The sequence below is a fragment of the Crocuta crocuta genome, unplaced genomic scaffold (assembly GCF_008692635.1).
Source record: "Crocuta crocuta isolate KB4526 unplaced genomic scaffold, BGI_CrCroc_1.0 scaffold55, whole genome shotgun sequence".
Classification (NCBI taxonomy): Eukaryota; Metazoa; Chordata; class Mammalia; order Carnivora; family Hyaenidae; genus Crocuta; species Crocuta crocuta.
Window position 1 is genome coordinate 5,091,885 of NW_027530512.1, and position 24,867 is coordinate 5,116,751.

The 24,867-nt window shown below is 40.7% G+C and overlaps 1 protein-coding gene across 2 annotated transcripts in view; it reads left to right on the forward strand.

Annotated features, from left to right (window-relative positions):
* ZBTB25 (zinc finger and BTB domain containing 25) overlaps nucleotides 1-23,994 on the forward strand; it is a 24,547-nt gene extending 553 nt beyond the window's left edge. Inside the window, exons 1-3 of one of the 2 annotated variants that reach the window (XM_077767195.1) lie at nucleotides 754-952; nucleotides 14,231-14,410; nucleotides 18,190-23,994. In XM_077767195.1, the coding sequence (XP_077623321.1) occupies nucleotides 14,238-14,410; nucleotides 18,190-19,324 (1,308 nt within the window). In that variant the 5' untranslated portion in view covers nucleotides 754-952; nucleotides 14,231-14,237 and the 3' untranslated portion in view covers nucleotides 19,325-23,994. Of the gene's footprint in view, nucleotides 1-753; nucleotides 953-14,230; nucleotides 14,411-18,189 lie in introns of those variants that run through there. The other variant, XM_077767196.1, reaches the window with a different exon arrangement.
* The last annotated feature ends 873 nt before the right edge of the window (nucleotides 23,995-24,867 follow it).

Here is a 24,867-nt window from a genome sequence, read left to right on the forward strand (position 1 = left end):
CCCGCGGCCCGGCCCCTGTGGGCTGCTCCGGGCTCAGTCCCTCCCGCCGCGAGCCGCCGGGGGCGGCGGCCTGCAGCTGCGCCGGTCGTGGGACAGATGCAAGTAGCTGGGGAGAGGGGTGTTCTGGTCCGTTTGACATGTCAATCAGGGCACAGGAGGAAAATGGCAACCGCTTGTGAGCGCTGGGCCGAGGATGCCCAGAGCCGCCCTTCGCTGCCCGCAGAAGGCGGCTGTCGGGGCCTGACCCCGCGTGGGAACCCCCACCCCCAGCAGGCCTGCGGCGTTCCCCGGGCGGCCGCGCGGACCCTTCTCGCAAGTGGGCGGTCTCCTGGTGCAAACTGCGAGACGCTGCGGCCACTGTCCTCTCCCTTCCCCACCCCCATTTGTGATTACCCCGTTTCTAGGGCAGGAAGTTCCTCCCCCCTTCATAATTCATTTCTTCCTTTTTTTCAGATTATATTAATTTCATTCTGAGTAAATCCAGTTTTTCTCTTTAAAGTTTGCCCCATTATTCACTGCTTACCTAGCACTCGTCATTTGGAGAAATCAAGCTGCTTAGGCAGCACCTCGCGCTGTACTTGGAACTTGATAGCAGCTAACGTGTTTCATAAAGTAACGCCCGGTTCCCCCGGGGAATTATATTTGGCTTTGGTTCTCTTGAGACTCAGGTCTTTTGGCAGAACTGTTGATTCTCACGGGATTTCGTCAAGCGTGTGAAGTATACGTTGGAATGACAGATTTTAAAGCTGCAAGGGGCCTTAGAGAAAACTAGTTCATCCCTCTCGTTTTATAGATGAAGACATCCGGCCTAAAGAACGTGTAGCTTGATCGAAGCCCTACGCCTTTTGAGAAACTGTACTCTAGGGCTCCGGGCCTTGATTATTGGGCTCTCCACCACACCAGGAGCACGGTGTCGGTTTAACCCACTCACTGTAGAGACTGCCTGCCAGAGGTGATTATGTTTGGGTTGATTCAGATTATTGAGAAACCAGGCTTGGCCATTGTGTGATGGCTCTGGTATTTTAAGGAGTGGGGTTGGCATTACCTCTAGGTGAAGTAGACTGCCTGTGATGTACTTTGGGGCTAAAAGCCTGTCTCCTCCAAAGTTCAGCCCTATTCTCCTCAAGAATAATCAATGTTTGCAGCATTGGTTGTTTCCTTAGGTTAAGGCATCAAAAATCTCTAGCAATGTGGAAATGTTTTGGTTAAGGGTAAACTATCCATGATCAGAAATCCGTTCCTTAATAGGGAGTAGAATACTGGGATAGCACTTGTAATAGATCAGTTTTGTTTTAGCTTTGGACGGGTGTGGGGAGGGGGATAGATTAGTTCTGATAGCTGCGAGGTTATGGGAAACAGTGGAACATCGTGGGGTTGGTCAGCAACAAAGCAGGGAGAGGCCTCACGTGACTTGCTATACCTTTTTGCTCAGCCCTTCTCTGAATGTCTTTTTTGGAGGTAGCGGAGGTGGATTGTGCTCAGGTCATTGGCTGTTTATTGAGCATCAGCAGTGGCTAGCCACTTTCAGAGGTGAATTTTGAGTAGTTAATCAATAAGAAGGTAGTAAGTATTGTTTCTGTGTGACAAATGAGGACACAGACTCAGATTTACCTAGCTTCTGTGATGCTGTCATTTGCAGCAGAATTCAGGGCCAGATTACTTATCTCACAAGTCTAGTCACTGCTCTTTTGCATTGCATCTTGCTACTACTTCAAGCCAGGAAAGGGATGAGAGAATCGCCTGTGGCTGATTTATTGGCGCCTGTGGTTGCCCAGAGAGGCTGAGCAGGACTTTCAGCTGCCCTCTTTGCCTTAGAAAATGGAGCTGTGTGCTTCCACCCTATCTCCTGAGGGGAATGCGCAGGAGCCAGGCTGTCTAGCTGGGGAGGAGGGGCCCAAGAGTCTTGGCCGTAAAATATCCTGGCAAAGGCAGTGCTGGGAAGTGTTGCGTAATGCCCTCCCCACCACTGAACCAAAGTGATTTATTTACTATGGCCCATAGGTGGTGCTTGACCATCTTGTTAAAGAAAGCTTGTCTTTTTGTGTCATAATAGGGTCAGAACAGAGTTGGGGTTTTAGATGATTGCAGGGTTTTTGTTGGTTTTTTTTCTCTCTTAAAAAACCAGTGCAGGTGCTCTTATCTTGATAAATTATGAAGTACTTGTACACCACTTCCTGTGCCCCCTTTTTGCTTATTTATTCCAAATTGCATGCGAACGTCAGTCTTTTGAGAGACGGATGCTAAGAAAAGTACTATTCCAGTTTAGAGTTACCAGTGCAGGTTATGGAGACAGGCCTAGCTTTTGATCCCCACCTTGTACTATCTGCTACTTGTGTATACTAAGTCTAGGTTTTTCCTTATCTGTAAAATGAAAATAAAAATAACACATAGTCAACGTGAGGACGAAAAGAGAGAATGTGCATAGAGTACTTAGCACAAGGCCTCGCATGTAGTATTTACTTAGTATAACAGTAGCTACTTTAACTAGAACAGTATTACTCTAGCATACGAAAGATACTGCTACTTGAACTTGTTTAGGGAGAGTGGAGGAAGAGGAAAGTACGTGAAACAAACATCAGTTTTAGTAATTTATTCACACATCTGCTTTCCTTTTGCCAGCAGGATTTTTTTTTAATCTTTAAAAAAAAATTTTTTTTAATGTTTATTGTTGGGGGAGGGGGAGGAGAAAGAGAAGGAAACAGAATTCAAAGCAGGCTCCAGGCTCCCAGTTGTTAGCACACACTATGTGGGCTCGAAGTCACAAATCGTGAGATCATGACCTGGGCCAAAACTGGGTGCTTTACCGACTGAGCCACCCACGTGTCCCATTGTAAATCTTAATTGAAGAAAAAGTGTTTATAGTATTGTTAGTTATTTTTGAAATTTTTCTAATTCATTTGTTCCCTGCATACATCAGTCATACAATGACTTTTGGTTCCTTGTGAAAAACTCTGGGCACTTTAAGCAAAATTAACCCATGTGTTTGTGGAGCGTTCTGTGGTACAGGGAGTCCTCGTTCACCTATATTCAGGTGTTATAATTATTCTTGTGTGTACTGTATTCTAGGTCTGTCCTCACACTGTTGTTACCCAACTTTGTGCTCTCCTTTGAGTACCTTATTTTTTCTCTTTCAGAAATGCAGTCATTATTCTTTTAGTGGACTGAGAAGAATTGTTTATTTTCCTTCAGAGGGTTCTGATTTTTTGTTTTAAGGTCCACTAGCAGTTTGCACTCACCAGTCTTAGCATTCATGTTCGCCTGGTGCTGCGGCTTTATCAGGCACCCCACATGTTGGTTAGATGGGGGTTAGAGATGTCGTGGGCTGGCCGGGTCTGGCAACAGGCAGGAGGCCCCAAACTGACGTTTCCCTGTTCCGTTGAAAGGTTTCTAGAGCATAACTGCTCTTCCTGTGTCATCTACCACGTCTGCTGCTTACCCTCTTCTCTAGCATTTTCAGTGATTTTCATAAGCAGATGCCTACAATTACTGTATGTTTTATCTCAGTGTTTTCAGATTTGTGATTTCCTTATGATTTTCAGATATTATAATAGGCATAATGGTGTATGAGAGTAAATACCTCTGTTTCCTAAATACTTTTTTTAGAAGAAGCCTGAAATGATGTGTTCCTCCTCTGCCCCCAGTGTCCATTCTCCTAGTTTGGGAGACTTTTGTTTCTTAGAATCTGGCTCATTTTTTTGTTTAATGTTAAATTAGAAGTACAATAGTTGATTTTTTTCATTTAGTGTAATTGGTATAATTCCCACATTTTGAGCACTTCTTCTAAAATTGCTTCTTTTTCTCTGTAATTGTAGAGTGTGAACTGTTCTCTTCGGTTTGCTTGGTTCCCTTCTAACACAGTGATTCTTGACTGAGGCATCCTATTAGAACTACCCGACAAGCTTTTTAAAAAAGGATCTGAGCCTCACAGCAGTTCTCTCTGGGTTAGTATGGAGTAGGATGCAGGCATCAGCCCCTGCACTCAATGAAAGTTTTACAGGACAGTCAGTGATAAGAGCTGCTGGTCCACAATAAAATGATCTCTGCAAACATCCTTTCTCTAGATTGTAAAATGTTACACCTCCACAGTCATGGGAAAGTACCATTAAAAAATGAAAATCATTGTATAAAGTCTGTTATCACTTGGCACTTTGAATATACCTGCTTTTATCTTTGTATTTATAGCCATGGCTAAGTATCTCAAAAAAGCTGTACACATTTCTCTGCCAACTTTTCTATCTCTTTGTCTTAATTATAATTAATAATAAAGTCACAGTGGTAGGAACCACAGAGAAAATATATCAGCCTGTTTATTTTCTGCAGAAACAGATGTCCTATACCTTATGTCTCTTTTTTATTAAAGATTCATACAGCCTGAGAGAATGAAAAGCTGTGTATTCAAGGATGCCGCCTGTCATCTGGCTACTATAGAGCTGAGAGTCTAGTCTAATACAATAGATATATTTTAATAAGTAAGGATAAATAAAATAAAATTAAAGGATGTTAAAATGAACTAACTTTGAATTAAACAAAAATAGATACTGGCATAAAGCTGTTCTAGCCTACTTAGTTTGAGCTAATCCAGAGTTACTGCAATTGAGTTAGTAAATAAGATTTTGTAGTTTTTCTTAAATATCAATACTGATTTTATTATTATAAATACTGCTTTGATAATAGATAAAGCATCTTACGGCGAAATACTCTTTCATTTTGGCTGTCTCATTTGTCAGTGTAATAAAATGAATAAAATTATTTTTCTGCAGCCTCTCTCACATCCTAAAATTGCCACCCAAAATTCCTTTCTTCTTAACTCTTTTTCTTTTTTTTGAGAGGGAGGAAGAGAGAGAATCTTTTTTTTTTTTTTTATACAAATAGTTTATTGTCAAGTTGGTTTCCATATAACACCCTGTGTTCATCCCCACAAGTGCCCTCCTCCATNCTTTGCCTGGAAGAGAGAGAATCTTAAGCAGGCTCCATGTCCAGCACAGAGCCCTATGCAGGGCTTGAGCCAAAATCAAGATTGGACACTTAACTAACTGAGCCACCCAGGTGCCCCTCTGCCCAAAGTTCTTAAAAGTAACTTCTGAGACCTTTCTGTATGCATAGAAAGCGTTGGCTATTCCACACAGTAGAGAAAATAGAATTGACGGTCAAAGAAATAATGAGCAAAGGCTATATGAAAAGCCTAGCTAAGAATTTGCTAAGTAAGTTGCATTAGAAAATGTTTTTAATAATTTTGTGATGGATTGGCTCTACTGATATGAGATAAAATCCGGTTGTGTTGCCTTAAAACATCAAAGGTCTATTATTATGCAAACAAATTTGAGTGAACTTATTATATATGTTGTGTTTTTTTTTTAACAGATCTGATTTTTTTTCATTTTATACACTTAGAAAAATTTCCCCCTTATTCAGTTCAGTATATTTGCAAAATCTGCCATCAGTGTGTATGTTAGAAGTTTTACATGGGGGTTTTAAAGAAAGGACATGAGTTTAAAGTCAGACTTGAAGGGTGCCTGTGTGGCTCAGTTGGTTGAGCATCTGATTTCAGCTCATGTCATTAATCTCACAGTGTGTGGGTTTGAGCCCTCCATCGGGCTCTGTGCTGAAGCTCAGAGCCTGGAGCCTGCTTTGGATTCTATGTCTTCCTCTTTCTCTGCCCCTCCCCCACTCGCACTCTGTCTCTTTGTCTCTCAAAAATAATAAACATTAAAAAAAAAGGAATTGTCCTTCAGTAACTAATAAAAAAAAAAAAGTCAGACCCGAAGTACTATCAATGAATGGCTAGTTGCCTGATGTTGGGTACTTTTCTCGCCTTCTCTGAGCCTGTGGTTCCTCAACCATGAAATGGAACCAATATAGTATCTGCTCTATTACCTCATAGGATCAAAAAAAAAGATAGCATAAGGCGGAGATTCTCAAACTATGGTGCAAGGACACCCAGAGGCTCCTGAAACCTTTTCAGGATCTACAAGGATCTTGCTTTTGCAAGGCTGAAATATCTTAAGATGCTTGAATCAAAACAACATGTGGCAGGGGCACCTGGGTGGCTCAGTTGGTTAAGCAAGTTTCGATTTCAGCTCAGGTCATGATCTGACAGGTTAGGAGATTGAGCCCTGACTAGTGCTCTGCCCTGAGAGCTCCCACCATGCTTAGGATTCTCTCTCTCCCCTTCTCTCTGTCTCAAAATAAATAAATATACTTTTTTTTTTTAAAACGTTTGTTTATTTTTGAAAGAAAGACAGAGTGCAAGTGAGGGAGGGGCAGAGAGTGAGGGAGGTGCAGAATCTGAGGCAGGCTCCAGCCTCTGAGCTGTCAACACAGCCTGACGGGGGACTTGAACCCACGAACCAGGAGATCATGACCTGAGCCAAAGTCCCACGCTTAACAGACTGAGCCACCTAGGCACCCCAATAAATAAACACTTTTAAAAAAAATGTAGCAACAGATTGAACAGAGAAGCAATGAACTCAGCTGTATTTTTTAGAGCCAGGTATGAAAGGATTGTTCGCTATAAACAATGTTACCTTTCCCACTTAAAAATATACATGTAGTTATTTTTTAGAAAAAAAAACATTTTATGTTAACATATAATGGGTTTACTGTTTAAATGAATTAAAAATATTTAAATGTCTCCCTTTTGGGACACCTGGGTGGCTCAGTCAGTTGAGCATCTGACTCTTGATTTTGGCTTAGGTCATGATCCCAGGGTCATAGGATTGAGCTCCATGTTGGGCTCTGCACTGAGCATGGAGCCTGCTTGGGATTCTCTCTCTGTCTCTCCCTCTCTCTCTCCTGCCTCTTCTCAGCTCACATGTGAGCACACTCTCTCAAAAAAAAAAAAGATCTCACTTTTAATTTTTTATATGGTAAATATTGATAAATATAACCCACGTAAAAAATGGCTTTTTGCAGTCCTTAATACTCTTAAATTTTAAGAGTGTAAATAGATCTTGAGGCCAGAACTGTTTAGAACTGATGAAGGGTTATAATGGCTGAATAGTTCCTGTGGGGACCATTCTGAAATAAAAACTACATTTGACTCTTGAACAGCACGAGGGTTAAAGGCATCAACCCCCTAATCTGCATATAGCTTGACTCCCCAACCTGAGCTTAACTATTAAGAGCCTATTGTTGACTGGAAGCTTTACTGTTACATAAAAAGTCAATTAACATATTTTTTATGTTATGCATGTTATATGCTATATTTTTAAAATGATAAAAGTAAATGTTATTAAGAAAATCATAAGGAAGGGGTGCTTGGCTAGCTCAGTCGGTAGAGCATACAACTCTTGATCTCAGGGTTCTGAGTTGAAGCCCCACGTTGGGCCTAGAGCTTACTTAAAAAAAAGAAATCATAGGTTAGAGAAAATACATTTACAGTACTGTACCGTGTTTATGGGAAAAAAATCTGCATAAAAGTGGACCTGTGCAGCTCAAACTGACTTTCAGCTGTATAAATTTGAAAAAAGCTTTAGAAACTACCAAATGGCATTTGAAAGTGACAAAAATCAGAAACTGGAATGAGGTCTATGCTTGGAAGAAGAGAACAGCAGTGGGCACATTTCCATTTTTATGGCTTTTATCCTGAGAGAAGTCTTCTGTTGGTGACATGCAGGGATGGCTAAAATTAGGTTAATAACCTGTAATTTTACTTCCTTGAAGAAAAGAGGACAGAGTTCAGGGTGATCACACAGCTGGGAAGAAAAGGAAAATTCCAGAAAGGATGCTGGGAGGCCCCCAAATGCTGTGTATCACTCAGCTTGAATCTCTTGCCAGCCCCTAAACTTAGATATATGTGAAGCAGCCCCCACTCGGCACACCTACTCCTAAGAAAACTGAACCAGAGGGCAGACAGAATTTGGAGTTTAAGTCCAACCAAGTTAATTGTAACAACAAAGCAAAAAACATCAATACGTTTTGGAAGAATATTACAGAATCTAGAGTCTTTACTACAGTAATCACAATGCCTAGGATATTGTCCAAAATGAAACAGGAAACGATCACTCTAATTAATGAAGATTGATTCCAAAATGACTCAGAGGTTGGATTTGGCAGAGAAGATTTAAAACAGCTATTAGAACTATGCTCAAGAACATAAAATAAAATAAGTAGTAATGGGCAAACAAATAGGAAATCTCAGCAGAGGACTAGACACCAAAAAAAAAAAAAAAAAAAAAATCAGATGAAGATTTTAGACCTGGAAATATATTGGAAATTAAAAATTCACTGAATGAGTTTAATGGAAATGATACAGACCATGAATTTGAAGACATTAATAGAAAGTATCACATCTACAACAGAAAAAGAAATTGTTTTACATGAAAGTTTTGTATAAACATCGTCACTCTATGTTAGCATCAGGGATTATTAGTCTAGGTTTCTTTCAAGGCCCACCTGAACTCAGCTCTTCCCTCTGCATATGGACTAACTTCATAGTATGTAAATCAAAGCTGTCTACAACTACTCTCAGATTCTCTCCTCCCCTCAGCCCTCTCCTTGCCACCATCAGAAATCTCTCTCTTCTCTGTGCCCGACAACTACTGCATTAAGACTTCTGTTCCTTCTGGCTTCTAGAAATTCCACCCCTCTTCAGCTGAAAGTCTTCTCTGAGCTGATAATTATCAATAGCTCCCTATTATCAGTGTCCTGTCCATCTGCACTACCCTTTATGGCCTCTGCTTTCTAACATCCTCTTGCAGGGAGATATTTTGCTCTTGCTGCTTTCCCAGACCATTGTCAAAGGTCACCAGAAACCTCTTGGTCACCCCACTTGGGGTGTTTGTAACAGGCCTCATCCTCATGTTTCTCTGCAGCATTTTCCACTGTCAGCAGGCCTCCAGCCAAGGCTCTTGCCTTTCCTTCACCACCCCCTTATCCCCCATTCAATGTATTTTCTTATTTCTTCTTCATGTTGTGTCTTTTCTGTGTTGTTCAAAGATTCATTCTTAGCTTTTTTCCCCTTCTTATTTCACTCAATAGTCCCATGCATTCCTGGTGGCTTCAGTTGTGTAAAAGCAGAAGACCTTCTCTCTGCCTAGCCCTGATCTCCAGAACCCCAGTCCTGCACGTTGTCTCATTGATCACTAAACGTTTCTACTCAGATGTCCTAGAGTGAACACCTTGAATTCACTGTGTCCAAAATGAAACTTCTCTTTTATGAAGATAGCCTCTATGCCTCTTCCCTGGCATTCTGGGACCCTGCCTTTATATTGACACCTGACAGTTACTCTGCAAAGATGACCTGAAGGGATGAATGAATTCTTCCAGTGGCCCAAGCTGGAATTCTGAGACTCACCTTTGATTTGATCTTCTCTGGCTTATCATATCCAATCTGCTGCCAAGTCATGTCAATTCTACGTCTGGTGTATCTTCTTTTATTCCTTCATTCCCACTGCCATTACTTGGGTATTACAGTGAACTCCTTGCTGGTCTGTATCTCTCCATACCTTTCCCTTGGTAATCTTTTTATGTATGGTTACTAGAGCAGTCTTGACTAATAAGCCTAATGATAATGATGATCATCCCGATCATGATTGTGGTACTTGGTATTTACGGAACACTTACTATGGGCCCCACAATTTTTAAGTGCTTATATGCATTATCTTGTTAAATCTATGTAACAACCTGTGAGATAGATACTATAATTATCCATATTTTACAAGTAAAATCCAGGGCCAGAAAGTTAAGTATCTTTTCAAGATCACACAGCTAAATGACAGAATTGGAATTTTTTAATCCAAGCTGTCTTATTCCAGGGTCCAAACTTTAACTACTATGCTGCTCTCCCTCCAGCAGAAAACATCTTAACAGTTCATTTGAAACACTGCTGGAGTACCTTTCAGTTTTACAGTCAGTACCCTGTGTGTGCTAACCACATCTTGTTAGTCACTTACTTTTGTTTTTTTCTATGCCAGACTGAATTCTTCCGTCATCTATATAGTCACACACTTCCCTGTAATTCTATTCATTCTATTTTTTTCTTGCCTGGAATGCTATGTTCACCTCCTTTTCATCTAAATTCAGTTCAAATGGCTTATTTTCCATGGAGTCACCTGCTGTTGGTCCCCTCCCCCCCATAGCATGTTCTATGAACTTCTCGTGACATTTATCACTTTTACTTTATATTATTATTACTGTGTTTTCTATTTTGTCTCCCCTATTAGCCTGTGCAGTCTTCTTGATGTGGCATCTATGTAATTTTTTTCTATCCCTAGGCCTTGTATAATGCATGCTTTCAAATCATTTTTTCTGTATTAAGTTTCTCTTCAAAAAATGTGTTCAGTAAATGAAGAATTTATTACTCATAGACCATTAACCACAAGATTTTTGTATATGTGGCTTTTTAGTGTGTCTTTTCTCATTTCCACGTGGTTTAATAGTTCATTATACTAATGCACTATATATAGACAGATAGATATAGATCTGGTGAAAATGTTTATGATCTGAGGTTTTGTTTTGTTTCAAACAATTTGTAAGGCTAGTTCAAGCTACTTCACTTTGAACCGTTCATTGAATCTGAGACACATGTTTTTCACATGGTGAAATCTCCAGTGTATTTTGGTGTTTTCTTTTGGTTTTTAAATCTCTCTATAAGTTGGTGGTGTTTTAGAATCTGGGAAATGTGGCAAATACAATAAGTAGTGACTTTAGCCAAATGGTCTTTTGGAACAATACTCACAATTTGGATTTTTGTTTAGGCTCAGGTCTCTATAGGATCTGTTATTTTACTTCTTATTTCCTTACTCCTTAAAGGGTTTTAAAATGAGATGGTAAGGAGTAAGAGTTTTGTTTTTTATCTATTTTTTAACTGGGGGAGGAATAGGAGAAACTTGTGTGTGAGTAAGTAGAATTTTAAATAGTAATTTACAAGTGTAGAATTAAAAGCAGCAAATTGCAGGATTCCTAAAGTACACTCTGATTTATATAAAATTTTAAAACATGCGAAATAACACCCTACCTTCTTAAGGGACATGTACAGATGCAGCAAGAACATCACGATGTTCCAAGACAGTCATAAACACCAGAGTCAGGACGATGACTACCTTCAGAGGCAAGGCAGGAGGCAGTGCAAATGAGAGAGAGATGGCAGGGGTCTCTGCCGTGTTTGTATAACCTCTGCCTTATGGCTCAGGAATGGGTGACTGCGTGTTTGTCACATTGTTCTCTGGACCTATTTGTCCATCTGAAATACTTCATAATTTTTTTTAAGCTTATTTTGAGAGAGAGTGAGTGAGGACGAGTCAGGGAGAGAGGGACAAAGAGAGAATCCTGAGCAGGCTCCACACCATCAGTGCAGAGCCGGATGGATGCAGGCAACCATGAGATCATGACCTTAGCTGATACCAAGAGTTGGATGCTTAACCAACTGAGCCACCCAGGCATCCCTTCATAATTTAAAAAAAATGTTTATTTACTTATATTTAGAAAGAGAGAAAAAATGTGTATGTGGGAGGGAGGGAGACAGAGAGAGAGAGAGAGAGAGGGAGGGAGAATCCCAAGCAGGCTCCATGTTATCAGCTCAGACCTGGACACGGGGCTTGATCCAATGAACCATGAGATTAGGACCTGAGCTGAAATCAAGAATTGGATGCTCAACTGACTTGAGCCACCCAGGTGCCCCTATTTCATAATTTTTTTAAAAACTGAGGGAAAAGGGAATACATGTTGGTATGTACTTATGCTGCTAAACTTCAAGAAACGGACTTCAGTACAGACAGTACAATTTCCCCCACCCTTAACTTCCTGCTGGGAGCAAACATTTTTCTCATTTCTTTGAACCTTTGCAGAGATGTATACATAAACAAGAATATATGTATAAATTTCTCCCCCACCTTTAAAAAAACCACTCTACCCCTTTTACATTAAGAATAGTCTTCTCTTGAGGGCGCCTGGGTGGCTTAGTCGGTTAAGCATCTGACTTTCGCTTAGGTCATGATCTCGCAGTTCGTGGGTTCGAGCCCCGCATCGGGCTCTGTGCTGACTGTCAGCTCAGAGCCTGGAGCCTGTTTCAGTCTGTGACTCCCTCTCTCTCTGACTCTCCCCTGCTCACGCTGTCTCTCTCTCTCTCTCTCCTAGAAATAAATAAAACATTTAAAAAAAAAAAAAAGAGTAGTCTTCTCTGGACAATTTTACACTTTGCTTTTTTTACTTAATGTATCTTGGAGATTATTCCACATCAGTACATTAAATATGTAGTTTATTAAAAATAAGTTTATTTATTTTGAGAGAGAGTAGCAGGGGCTGGGGGGCAGAGAGGGAGGCAGAGAGAAAATCCTAAGCAGGCTCCACACTGTCAGCACAGAGCCTGATGCAGGGCTCAGTCTCACAAACTGTGAGATCATGACCTGAGCCAAAATCAAGAATTAGATGCATAACTGACTGAGCCACCAGCTGCCCCAAATATATAGTTTTAATAAAAATAGATTTAACTTTTTATCGGTAATCATTACCTTTTTCTTTCCCAGTTTTAGGTTAGACTTTATCCACTAATAAGTATTTGTTTTCTGTGTCAGATTTATGTAAGCAAATTAAGCAGCAGAAAATCTAGGTTTCTCCCTAATTCCTCTTTCCAAACATTCTTGGGGCTTCCCTGTGGGTCTTTAAAATTTTTTTATGTATTTTTTATGTATTTATTTTTATGTATTTATTTTTGAGGGAGAGAGCATGAGCAGGGAAGGGGCAGAGAGAGAGGGAGACACAGAATCAGAAGCAGGCTCCAGGCTCTGAACTGTCAGCACAGAGCCCAAAGTGGGGCTCAAATTCACAAACTGTGAGTTCACGACCTGAGCTGAAGTCGGACGCTTAACCGACTGAGCCACCCTGGTGTTCCAGGGCTTCCCTGTGTGTCTTGATGTATAACCTGACCATTCCCTAAGCATCTCCTGTGTGTGGGTCATGTTCCCTCTGAAGGGTGGAAAGGGAGGACATTTGGGCTCTGGAGCCCCGTGCCTAGGCTGGAATCCCCTGCTTGCCACTTACTAGCAATGTGACTTGAGTCTCTTAACTGTCTGCACTGATTCAGTTTCTTCATCTATAAGGTGCATTGAACACTCCCTTTCTTTGTAGAGTGGTGTATAGAATTAAATGAGTAGAAAGTACGTGACACACAGGAAACACTGTTAAGTGTCAGCTGGTTCTGTTATATAAGTGATCACTCAGCTGTCTGCTGCCCAACCTGTGGCCAGTCTCCAGACAGCTAACCCCACACTTTCTTCCCTGACCTCCTTTGACTTTGGTCTCTGGCTAGTGAGGAAACTTCATTCTCTTTTTCAGAGATTGCTTTTTTAGAGAAGGTTTTCCCAGCTTGCCAGCGATACCCTTCATACCCAGCTGCCTTCTCCCTAGAGCACTGGGGCTGTCTACACAGTTGGGGTGGAGGAGGTGGTAAAGTGGAGCCTCCCACCTACCTGTAACGACACCACTCTTGAGTACCCTTGCTGCTCCCATAGACTTGAGTACTCTTGCTGCTCACACTGCCCTCCCTTGCTGGCAGAATTCTTCTACACGTTCTCCCCCATGCATGATTTTTCCCAGGACCAGTGGTCCCATTCTATATTGTCCCTTCAGGAGCCTCCATGCTTGTATGTGTCTGAATCCAGTTAATATCTGGGTTTAGGCTTTCCCATAGGGTTCCAGGCCCCATGTACATCAGGGGATGTGGCTTGGTATCTATTTTAAGAGCTCCTGAATATACTGTGACTGATACGTTTCCCAAACATTGTTAGTTAAGAGGCCAGTATCCCCTGACCACATAGGGGATTCCTCAGGAGCAAGAAACACCTCTAGCCCAGCCAGGACACTGTCAAGTTATTAACAGTTATAGTTAACATTTGAATAGCAGTTTCCAGCCCAAGGTGCAGTTCGTATAACTTCCCTCATTTAGCTCTGAGGAACGGGTGTCTCATTCCCATTTTCCAATGAGGAAACAGGACTAGAAACGTTGTGGTCAGATAGATTGAAAAAGGACAAACTTCCCTTTGCTTCTGTGTCACTCATACCAAGCTACCTTCTTACCAAGCAAAAAAAGACCAATATTTTATGGTTTTAGCAGAATTGATATTTTCATAATGAGGGGATTTCATGTTAGCTAGGTTTGGGGCGAAATTAACAGTATTAAAAACTGTTGAATAATCTCGTTTAAATTTAGGTCTCCTTGTACTCTAGATATGTGTGAACTGAAGCTAATTTTGTAAAAAAAAAAAAAAAAAAAAAAAATTGTGCTTTTTCTCAGAGCCGCAATGGACACAGGGAGCCATAGCCTTGTTCTCCTGCAGCAGCTGAACATGCAGCGAGAGTTCGGTTTTCTGTGTGACTGCACAGTTGCTATTGGAGATGTTTACTTCAAAGCCCACAGAGCAGTGCTTGCTGCTTTCTCTAACTATTTCAAGATGATATTTATTCACCAAACAAGGTAAGGATGTGCTTTTGTAAATCAGAAGAATTTTAAATATTGTGATATAGCTAAGCCTTATTATAACGTCATTTGGGGGACTCTTTTATGGGATCACCTTAAGAAATAAAAACAAATTGGAGTGCCTGGGTGGCTCAATCAGTTAAGCATCCGACTTCGGCTCAGGTCATGATCTCAGTTTGTGGGTTCAAGCCCCACGTCGGCTTCTGTGCAGGCAGCTCAGAGCCTACAGCCTGTTTCAGATTCTGTGTCTCCCTCTCTCTCTGCCCCTCCCCTGCTCATGCCCTGTCTCTATTTCAAAAATAAATAAAAACTATAAAAAAAAAGAAATAAAAACAAATTACGTATTTTTTTTTTACACATCCAGTAATTCATCTCAGTGTGTAGGATACATGGTAGAAGGTACAAATCAAAATGATAATAGCTAAAAGTTATTGAAGGCTTATCCCATACCCAAGCACTGAGTATTTACTTAATGTACATTCTGCTGTTATCTACACTATTTTAGTTTAGTTTATTTGTTTATTTGTTTTTTTTGGTGGGGGCGGGAAGAGAGAGAGAGAGAGAGAACAAGCAGGGGAGGGACAGAGAGCCAGGGAGACAGAGAATCCCAAGCAGGCTCCATACCATCAGCACAGAGCTCTACTGTGCAGGACTCGAACTTGCTAACTGTGAGATCATGACCTGAGCCGAAATCAAGAGGCAGATGCTTAACCGGCCGGGCACCCCTTATCCACACTATTTTAGAGAAAAGGAGACTGAGGCTGAGTTAAGTAACTGACCTATCCAGGATTATAGCCCCCCAATAAGTTACACTCAAATGCAGATCTGTGTTTGTAAAAGAGCTGTGTTCTAACTCACCAAGTTGCTGATACCTGTTCTGTAACACTTTCATAGCAAGGCCTTAATGTCATGTTTCTACCCACGTTATATTCCATACTATGGACCAAAAGTCATTTGTTTCAAATACTGTCTTCAAAAAGTGTTTTGATTTTTTGAATTTAGGTTATCCCAACATGATAGGTATGTATGAAGAGGGCAGGAAAATGGTATTCAGATTCTGACCTCTTAAAGAATAGCTTTAATCGATCCTAGTTTGAAAGGGATAGAATTCTGTGTGTTTTTGTTTTAAAGGATTTTTGCATAAAATACTTAGGAGTCTAGCCTCAATTACACATTTTTATTTATACATTCATTCATTTAAGCATGTATCTGGTACTTAATGTCAGCACTGTGCTAGACCCCAGTAACAAGCCAATTATGCTCCCTGCCCTCATGGAGTTAATAGTCTCATAGACAGTGCACATAAAGAAAATAATCGCTGTGTAATTGATCTGTGTCTCAGTTTCCTTCCCTGTAAAACACTAGCATTGTATGTATGCTCACCCCATGGTGTTGAGATGTAAATGGATTAATAATATTAACACGCTTGGAACCGGGCTTTGCACCGTCAGCTACCACTGTCAATAATTAATGTGATGCATCTATAATAGAAGTGTTGTACAAGGTAGAGTGGGGTGTCAGCACCCTGTTTTGAGGAGGTTTGAATATGCTTTACAGAAGCCTTGGATCTTGAAGCATCAGGAGGAGGTGTTTGGATGTTGTAGAGGAATGCAGGAAGGTACACTGCAGGCAGAGGGAAAGTGCCTGGAAACACAGGCAGGTATGAACCAGGCTAGTGCATTCAGGAAACGGGGAACATCGGTGTGACCGGAATACATGGCACAAGTATGTGGGGGGGGGGGGGGGGCATGTCATGGGTAGTGTCAGTGTTGAGATTAGATTAGAAACAGAACCTTCACATCGGTCTCCTCTCAGAGCTCTGAGCTGGTTCTGCTCCCAAAGCGCCTGTTGTGTGCCAGGCACCATGCACGCTGAGCTAAATCCAAGAGACGCAAAGGTGTCAGGCCTGCTGTCTGGTAGCTCTGCTGAGCAACTAAAAATCCTCAGTCACCAGAGCTCTGTGCTGATATAAAAAACACCTGCCACAGACCCCGGAAGTGGGTGGGTGAGAGCTAAGAGTGACACCCAGGAGGGAATCCTGAGATTCGGGGACTGAAAGAATGGATTGTCGGTATACTTCCTGACCCCAGTGCATTCTGCAGCATTCACAAAGTTTTGCTTCAGAGAAGGTAAGTCCACTGACTAATTCTGTCGTTCCTTGACATCCAGCACTTCCCTTGGGTTCTCTTTATCCTAATTTTGCAGGGTGTTTCCCAATTTCTTATTCATTTGTTATTTTCACCTATGATCTGAATTCTAGATTCATATCTAAAATTTGGGCTTAGAGTTATTTTGAAGTTTTTCAAACTTATATCTATTCATTTCTGATATAAAGACTAGGTGTGGTAATATAGTTAGAAAGCCAAAATAAGATTAGTGTTATTTATTTATTTTTGTTTATTTATTTTTGTGAGAGGGACAGACCACAAGCAGGGAAGGGGCAGAAAGAGACACACACATAGAATCTGAAGCAGGCTCCAGGCTCTGAGCTGTCAGCACAGAGCCCAGTGCAGGGCTCAAACTCATGAACCATGAGATCATGACCTGAGCCGAAGTTGGATGCTCAACCAACTGAGCCACCCAGGCACCCCTCAGATTAGTGTAATTTAAATTCTAAATAGTAACCAATTTCAATAGATCCTTTTAAAATTTTTAATGTTTTTTATTTTGGTAAAATATATATAACAAAACCATTGGAACCATTTTCATCATATAATTACTGGCATTAAGTACATTCACAATGTTGTGCAATCATCACCACTGTCATTTCCAAAACTTTTCATCACCCAAAACAGCAACTCTGTACCCATTAAGCAATAACTCCCCATCTCTTCCTTGCCCAAGCTGCTGGGAACCTCTAATCTACTTTTTGTCTCCATGAATTGGCCAGTTCTAGATATTTTTTATCAGTAGCATTGCACACAAAGCATCCTGGGTCTGCTTATTTCACCTACAAAACATTTTCAGGGTTCATCCATGTTGTAGCGGTGTCAGAGCTCCATTCCTGCCTTTGGCTGAGTAACAGTCCCCTGTACGGATGCGCCACATTCCGTTCATCCAGGCATCTGTTGCCAGACACTTGCATTGCTCCCACCTTTTGGCTAGTGTGAATAATGGTGTGGTGAACACTGGCGCACAGGTTCTGTTGGGTCCCTGTTTTCCGTTCTTTTGGTTATATATTCAAAAGACTGTTGGGGCGCCTGGGTGGCTTAGTTGGTTAAGCGTCCGACTTTCGCTTAGGTCATGATCTCACGGTTCGTGGGTTCAAGCCCCGCGTCGGGCTCTGTGCTGACTGCCAGCTCAGAGCCTGGAGCCTGTTTCAGTCTGTGACTCCCTCTCTCTCTGACCCTCCCCTGCTCACGCTGTCTCTCTCTCTCTCTCTTCTAGAAATAAATAAAACATTTTAAAAAAAAACAAAAAAACAAAAGACTGTTAAGTTCCTTAACAGCAAGGCACCTGTTTTATTCATCATGTTTCTACTCCCTGGCACCTAGCATAGTGCGTATCACTTAGGAGTCACTAAATGTTGAGCTCCACAGAATAGCTGTGTGTGTTTCTTAACTTTAGGCAGCAGGTTGGATACACGAAGACTTTTTGCTGGGCCACAAAGCCGGTGTACAGTGAAAGTTTGATGTTCTGTTGGTATGTTTCATCAAGGCAGGTTGCTGAGTTTGAACTTCTTAGGAAGAAATCTCGTTAGCCTAGACTGTATACTGCTGCCTAAAAGGCCAACTGGTTATTTCATTTTGTGTGGTTCTGTTTTTTGTTTTTAACAGCGAATGCATAAAGATACAACCAACGGATATCCAGCCTGACATATTCAGCTATTTGCTGCACATTATGTACACAGGGAAAGGGCCAAAACAGATTGTGGATCACAGTCGTCTGGAGGAAGGTATTCGATTTCTTCATGCCGACTACCTTTCTCACATTGCCACTGAAATGAATCAAGTGTTCTCACCAGAGACTGTGCAGTCCTCAAATCTGTACGGCATTCAGATCTCAACAGCCCAGAAAACAGCTGTCAAACCAGGACTGGAGGTCAAAGAAGCTCCATCCGGTACCAGTGGCAGTAGGGCTGCCATGCCAGCTGACCCCCCGCAGCTGCAGCTCTCTCTCGCCATCGGGCTGGATGATGGCACTGTGGATCCACAGAGGGCACGTCCTGCCGCCCAGGCTGTGGAGGAGCGCCAGAAGCCCCCAGCGTCCATCAAGCAGGAGAGATGTGACCCTGAGTCTGTGATCTCCCAGAGCCATCCTTCACCCTCAGCAGAGGGGACAGGCCCCACTTTCACCGAAAGCAGTATCAAAATACACTTATGCCATTACTGTGGCGAACGCTTTGATTCCCGCGGTAACCTAAGGCAGCACCTCCACACCCACGTGTCCGGATCCCTCCCATTCGGTGTCCCTGCTTCCATTCTGGAAAGCAATGACCTTGGCGAAGTGCATCCACTTAATGAAAACAGTGAGGCTCCTGAATGCCACAGGGTAGGCTCTTTCATTGTTAAGGAGAACGAGCAGCAGCCTGACCACCCGAACCAGGGCACCGCCGAGCCTCTGCAGATCAGCCAAGTGTCTTTGATCTCCAAAGACACGGAGCCAGTAGAATTAAACTGTAATTTTTCTTTTTCAAGGAAAAGAAAGGTCAGCTGTTCCATCTGTGGTCATAAATTTCTCCGAAAAAGCCAACTGCTGGAACACATGTATATACACAAAGGTAAATCTTCCAGATATAACCGATGCCAAAGGTTCGGTAACGCGGTAGCCCAGAGATTTCAGCCATACTGTGACAGCTGGTCCGATGTGCCCCTGAGAAGTTCTTGCTTGTCGCAAGAACAGTTAGATTCATCCTGTGCCTTAGAGTCAGAGCTCACACAAGAAAGTGTGGACACTATCCTTGTGGAGTAGCCGTTTCTCCTTCATCATTTTTATATCAGTTCTGAAAAAGAAAACTCACGTGCATTTTTTGATTCATAAACTATTTTTCTCCTCCATGTCTGTTCACTTTTTTTTTGTTGCCATCTATCCATAGTTTTAAGGTGGTATATATTAGGTCTTCTTATTGTAAGATATGGTATACACATGGCTATTAAAATGTAACGTTCAAGTACAGCTGTGAACCATTCATAAGTCGCAGTTAAGAAATCAGAATTTGGGCCTCATGGGTGGCTCAGTCAGTTGAGTGTCCAACTTCAGTTCAGGTCTCACTGTTTGTGGGTTCAAGCCCCATATCGGGCTCTGTGCTGACAGCTCAGAGCCTGGAGCCTGTCTCAGATTCTGTGTCTCCCTCTCTCTCTGCCCCTCCCCCACTCGTGCTCTGTCTCTCTACTTCTTTCTCTCAAACATAAATAAAACATGAAAAAATAAAAAGAAATCAGAAATCAATGTAAGAATTATGGAACTTTAGAGTAAATAGTTATTTATAGAATTTCTAAGTTGTAGAAGAAGTAAAACCAAATTGAAAATGAAGTAAATGAAATTTTTAAAAGAATACTCTAGACTCTCATTTTTGGCTATTTTTTCACATGAATAAGCCACTGTAAAGACCACTTAAAAATATTTTCTGGGGCACCTGGGTGGCTCAGTGTTTGAGCATCTGACTTAGGTTCAGGTCATGATCTCACCATTCTGAGTTTGAGCCCCACTTGGGCTTTGTGCTGACAGCTCAGAGCCTGGAGCCTGCTTCAGAATCATGGTCTCCCTCTCTGCTCCTCCCCTGCTTGCACTCTGTGTCTCAAAAATGAAGAAATGTTAAAAAAAATTAAAAATAAAAAATATTTTCTGCCACATATGAAGTTAAAGTTATTTCTAATGTATAACTATGTTATAATGTATAAAAATTTTGTCTTAAGGCATAGCTATAATAAATCATGAGTAGTTTTAAAATCACTTTTACTTATTAGCTCTGCAGCATCTTGTATGGCATGTATTTTTTCACATTGAGCATACCTCATTTTTAATAAAAATATTTTACTGAAAACAGAGAAACAGAAGAGATTCAGATATTAAAACAAAATCCTAAGGAAACAGAAACATACATGTTCTGTTCATGTAGATAAACATGTAGGTTATACATGTTCATACATGTAGATTATACATGTTCATACATGTAGATAAACAGAGATTCAGATCGATCTGCCATGACTAACACCCAATGTTGTTACCTTAATCTAGAATGTTTTCTTAAACATCTTAAGAGCAATTTGAGATATTTTTATGACCAGAGGTTTACATCACCTTAGAGAGGAAAATGATAAAATACAAATTATCTTTCTACCCTCAGTGTCAGAGGATTTTCTAGGCTGCCTAAGTTGATGTTAATTTTCTATCACTTGAAAAAGTAATTTTTCAGTGACACAGCTTTCATTTTTTCTGGTCCATAAAACTAGCAGAGTAGACACAGTGTCCTAGAACTGTGTCTAAAAATCATGATAGCATTTCCTTTGTGAATAAACTTAGCTCTTTTATAACAGTGAAACTTACAAAGCTAAAACACCAGAAAAATTAAAATTAATGGACTAAATGATAGATTGTCCTGCTTTATGTAGCTGGGGACTCGCTGGTCAAACTTCACCACAAAAGATAGATCTACATTGTTTCTGAAATGTTTAAATTTCAATGATTAGATAGTCAAGAATAACAAAGCAGAGAGGCTTTAACACAGCCTCATCTTTTTTGTGTGTGCTGCCCTGTTAAATTCAAAGCCTCACAGACATTTTAATAAATCTGGTTTGTGAGGCTTACAATTTAACTGTATACAGGAACTCTGAGCTCCTTTATTGACTGCATCCTTCTGAGGACATCTCCTGACAGCCTCAGCGTGGAGTCAGAAGGAAGCTCAAAGCATAATCCAGCCATTCTAAGGGCACAAAGGTTTTCTCTGGGTAAACACTTGAGTTTAGGTGACTTGTGAAGTGGTAAGTTTTTCTTGAGGGCTGAATGAAGAAACCACCGGGCATTGTCTAAGGCAGTTGAGTTTCTCCCTCACACAAATGACTACAGCTTCCTGGGGTAAGGATTGTGATGTGTTGAAAATGAAATCTAACTAGCTGTTATTATATAGCAGTTACATTGGGAGTGGATTAAAAACAAATGTGTTGCCCTTGGGGTGAGAACTTAATCTAATCTTGCACTTCAGTCATTTAAACAATTAGTCAAACTTCAGCCCTCAAAAAATCTCATCTCATAGGGTGCACACACATATTAACATTTATTTTGTGTATTTTAGGCAATTCATGATATATTCCCCAGCCCTTCTTCAAGTAGAATTTTATTTTTCTCCTGAGGATAACTGTTTTTTGAATTTCTTCCTTCTCTGTTTTCTTCTTGCTCAGTCGTTAGTCCTTGACACAAGAAGTGTGGAGCTAAAGAGTGGGATTGTGGGTGCATAGGAGTTGAGGGGTATGGTAGCTATTCAGGGCAGAGTCTGGAGAAATTCTAAGTGTTCGCTTGTGGCTGATTGGCCATGGCAGCAACAGTACAGCTGAAATAGATCTATGCTTGTTGGATGTTAAGAACATAATGGTTAATTGTATTTTGATTCTCATTCAGATAGTTCCTTTTAATGTTAGAAATTCAGAGCAAATGTTCTTTCTTTAGTCTTCATAATCTTCTATTTTAGGAAGTGGGAAAATGTTAACTCCATTTTGTAGGAAAAAAGTCCCAACAGGTGGGTTCTAGGGAGCGAGTGAGTTGTGGTATGGGAGCTGACCCCAGTTTTTTTTTTTTCATTCATTCAACAGCCATATTTTAAAAATAACTGTTACATGTATGATTAATGCTGTGCCCTGAGTGTATTTTTTTAAAGACGTGATTCCTCAGTAAGAGAATCTACTTTGTATAAAAAAAAAAGGGGTCTTCCAGCTAAACCCTTTAGTTTTGACCACATCATCTGTAAAATGAGCTGTAATCTTAACCATATAATATAGTTTGCCTGATTACCAAGCTCTTAAAACTGGAAATGCTAGCTGCACCTTAATCAACATATGAGGCAAATATGAAGCAGACATTTTCTTGGATCAACTTAAGATTTTCTCTTCTTTCCAGATCCTACATATAGTTGTTTTCTGGAGAAAAACAGACTTGTTTAGTATTTGTCCCTATTAGCATACTGTCAGAACTCTGGAACTCTTATAAATGTGGTCTGCCTTATAAGATAAAACCAAAATTTCTTGATTTATGTTATCTTGAGATTATTTCTTGCTTGGCTTTTCTAAAGTGGATATAAGCAATCCCTACCTCACAGCGGTGTTGTGAGGAATTGTGTTAAATTTTCTTAGTATTGTTTATAAAAACCAACCATATAAAGAAAACATACTCTACAGCTAAACCTATTAAGTTCGATATTCCAACCTGTAAACTCTAGAACGTCTTAGAAGCAGTCATATACTATTTAATACTCAATAATTATTTGACACAGTTCTTTTATTTTTTAGAAATACTCTAAAAACAGCAGTGTTGCTAGAATTCCATTTCTACTGTAGTTTAATCATCAGTATTTCTCTTTAGACTTTAGGAAGAAGGATATTAGTTCATTGGCATTATTGGGAATAAAACCTTGCCAATTTCAGCTTCATGGAAAGTTCCCCCAAACATATTGTTTACACATGGAAAAAGAACAAAAGCAATTGAGAAAATACCATTTTCATTTCTTTGCTTTACATCATCTAAAAAGTACATGGAGACAAGAAATAGAGTGCAGATAATAACATAGTTATTCATTATGTTGTATTAAAATAATATTGGAAAGGCCTCACTTTAAACTGAAGGAAACACCTATTAATCATGGCAAGAGAGAGTCTGGAAAATGGTATAATTCTATTAATGTTTATCTGTCCAGGCAAATTCTTAGCGTTGTAACCCTGATCCTTGCTAAGTGTCATTTTTTAGCAGTAATTGTGGTAAAATAAGCCACATGAAGAGTTTTCATAATATAATCTGTGTCTTTGTATGTTTTAAGCTAAATGTAGCTCTAAGGTATTTTATTATAACTAATTTTTAAATTCCTAAGAGTGGAATCTGTAAATGATTGTTCTCTGCTGTACCTCTATGTTTGTATGGTGGGACTTTTTGAAAACTGGTTAGATTATACGGTCCCAAGCCCGGGTGTCTTAAATACAAGGAATCAGAAACTGTGATCTGTGTCTTCAAGACCTGGAAGAAGCTATTGTGCTTCCTTGTGTATCTGTGCCACCCTCGATTACCTAGTAGATAACTGCTCCAATGCATTTGCCATCAACTGCCATCAGCTCTTCCATTTTGTGCCAAATAAAGTCATGTAGTCAGAGTAGATCAAATATGAGCTTAAAATTGTTTCAGAGAAACTTGGATTTCAAAAACGTGTGCAATAAGAAGGGCCCACAGAAGAAATCCTCCAAGTACAAGTAATACACGGGCCAATTCAGGAGACCGCAGCGAATAGCACATTGTATGGTTAAACTCTCCCACCTTATGTACTGTGACTCTGCTTCAGAAACATTATTTTAGAAAGTTTTGTATCCTCTATTTGGAATGAAAACAGTGGATTTCATGTATTTTATCATGACCAATAAATGAATGTGACTTGATCCTAAACAAAACCTTTTTTAAGTGCAGCTTATAGACTGTGTTCTTATTTTACAGCAGTGTCTGCCAGATGTCCTCCTAGCACTGGAGTAAGTAAGCCGCTGTGCCAGGGAACATCTTGGATGTGTGATGCAAAAGGGCATCAGTGAGCCCAGGTCTTAGCAACCATAATCTGTATTTTTTGTTAATTCTTAAATGTTGTTTTTTTTTAATTTAATTTCAAGAGAGAGAAAGAGAGAATGTGACCAAGGGAGGGGCAGAGACAAAGGGAGACACAGAATCCAAAGCAGGCTCCAGACTCTGAGCTCTCAGCACAGAGCCCGACACGGGCCTTGAACCCAGGGACCATGAGATCATGACCTGAGCCAGTCGGACCCATAACCAACTGACCCACCCAGGCACCCCAATCTGTGTTAATAGAAGACTGTGTCCAAATCAAGTGCTTTCCAACTGCCATCCTGGAAAGAAAGGTCCTATCTAGCCACTGCCCAGTAGTTCCCTGCTTTGCTTCTTTCTTTCTTCCCTGTTTACTTATTTCTCTAGTAACATAATGTACAGCAGTGGTTCTCAAACCGGCATGTATTAGTCAGTGTTCTCCAGAGAAACAACCAACAGTGTATGGTACAGAGAGAGAGAGAGAGGTTGATTGATTATAAAGTATTGACTCACACAAATATGGAGCTGAGATGTCCCAAAATCTACAGTTGGCAAGCTGGAGACCCAGGAAAGCTAATGGTGTCATTCTAGTCCAAAAGCCAGCAGGCTTGAGACCCACAAAGGCAGAAAAAGACCAATGTCCCAGAGTAATAAGCAAGAGAAGTTCCCTTTACTCTCAGGGGATGAGCCTTTTTGTTCTATTCAGCTTCAACTGACTGGATGAGGGCCAC